The 1711-nt window shown below is 55.8% G+C and overlaps 1 protein-coding gene across 1 annotated transcript in view; it reads left to right on the top strand.

Annotated features, from left to right (window-relative positions):
- Upk3bl2 (uroplakin 3B like 2) overlaps positions 1 to 1711 on the top strand; it is a 6675-nt gene that overhangs the window by 2006 nt on the left and 2958 nt on the right. Inside the window, exons 2-3 of the mRNA XM_028765937.1 lie at positions 990 to 1142; positions 1327 to 1546. Coding sequence (XP_028621770.1) covers positions 990 to 1142; positions 1327 to 1546 — 373 coding nt within the window. The remainder of the gene's footprint in view (positions 1 to 989; positions 1143 to 1326; positions 1547 to 1711) is intronic.

Below are 1711 nucleotides of genomic sequence, written 5' to 3'. Positions count from 1 at the left end.
CTCTCTCTCTCTCTCTCTCTCTCTCTCTCTCTCTCTCTCTCTCTCTCCACACATGTGGATATGAGGGGACAGGTGTGTGACTATATAGGGTGTGTATAGGCAGCCAGACGACCATGGGGGTTGGTACTCACCTTCGGTCTTCTCTTTGAGACAATGCCTCATTGGCCAGGAACTTTGCCATGTGGGCCAGGCCGGTCTTCCAATCAGCTTGAGGGATCCTCTTGGCCCCCATCTCACTACCTCTGGGATTACAGGTGCCCCACGGGCATCCTACACGATGCCTGGCTTTTGACATGGGTTCTGGGCTAAACTTATCTTCATGTCTGGGAGGTAGGCACTTTGCTGTGTCTGTCCAGCTCCTGTTCATTCCTGTCAAACAAATGAGTGTGGACCACGTGGCTTGAGCAGGAGGGACACCTAGAGCTTCTGGGTAAGCCCAGCCTAGGGTTCTGGATGCCCCAAATCTGAGCCTTCTGAGCCTCCCTCTGCCCACCTGCCACTCCTTGCCCATCACCCAGTGACACAGTGCCATTCCTCCTTGGTGGGCTATCAAGACAGGGTCTAGTCACTCCACACCCCACCAAGGACATCTCACCTAAAGATTCCTTAACTTTAGATCTGGGAAAATGGCTCAGCTGCTAACGACACTTGCTGTCAAGCCTGATGATCAGAGTTTGAACCCCAGGATGCACATAGTGAGGAAACCAACTCCCGAAAATTGTCCTTTGACTTGTGGTATACATAGGTATGTGTACACACACACGCACACACACACGCACGCACGCACACAGAGAGAGAGAGAGAGAGAGACAGAGAGACAGAGAGAGAGAGAGAGACAGTGAGAGAGTGACGGAGAATAAGTAAGTAACTGTGGTAGACAACGTGATTCCTGAATCCCCCCATTGATCTCGGGCTTTGGAGACAAACTCGTCCTCTTTGGTGGAAGCTGCACTCAGTCTGCCTCTGACCTCTTTTCCCACCCTCCCCAGAGAGCATTAACTATGTCCCCCAGCTCCCCAGAGCCACCCTGGAGGGGAGACTCACACAATCTACCTTCACACTGGAGCAGCCCCTGGGCCAATTCGAGAATGTCGGCCTCTCTGACCCAGACCCCATCTGGCTGGTGGTGGCTCACAGTAACGGTAAGCGCGTTTGCTTTCTCACTGTGAAGTGGGCACGCAGGGCTGGGGTCTAAGAGATCTAGCAGTCAGGGGGCGTTGGGAGGGAGGTACTTTGGGGGATGTCGCTGGGAATGGCTGTCAAGTCTACTAGGATGGATCACGTGGTTCTGTCCACCTGCCAGCTGACCCCCATTGCCATCCCCAGCCTCTCAGAACTTTACTGCCCCACGCAAGGTAGCGAACGTGCACGCCCCTGCCAACTTTGACCGCAATGGCTACTACCTCACGCTGAGGGCCAGCCGGGTACACTACAAGGGCGGCCATTCTGACAGCGGGCTCCGAGTCCTCCGTGTTGGGAATGACAACAACTGCTCCTTGGGGTCCCAGGGCTGTAACCCTCCTTTGCCAGGAGCAGGCCCCTACAGGTGAGCGGCAAGGCTCGGGGCGGTGGTCACCCTGTCTGGCACAAACACGAGACAGGGGCAGCTAACGGGCGTTTCACTGAGGTCAGGTGGGATAGTTGGGTTCCCTAGTCTTTTCCCTCCCTCCCTCCCTCCCTCTCTCCCTCCCTCCCTCCCTCCCTCCCTCCC

This window comes from Grammomys surdaster, unplaced genomic scaffold, assembly GCF_004785775.1.
Source record: "Grammomys surdaster isolate TR1022 unplaced genomic scaffold, NIH_TR_1.0 166, whole genome shotgun sequence".
Classification (NCBI taxonomy): Eukaryota; Metazoa; Chordata; class Mammalia; order Rodentia; family Muridae; genus Grammomys; species Grammomys surdaster.
The sequence above is the reverse complement of the archived record's forward strand: the minus strand, read 5'-3'. Positions and strand labels throughout refer to the sequence as shown.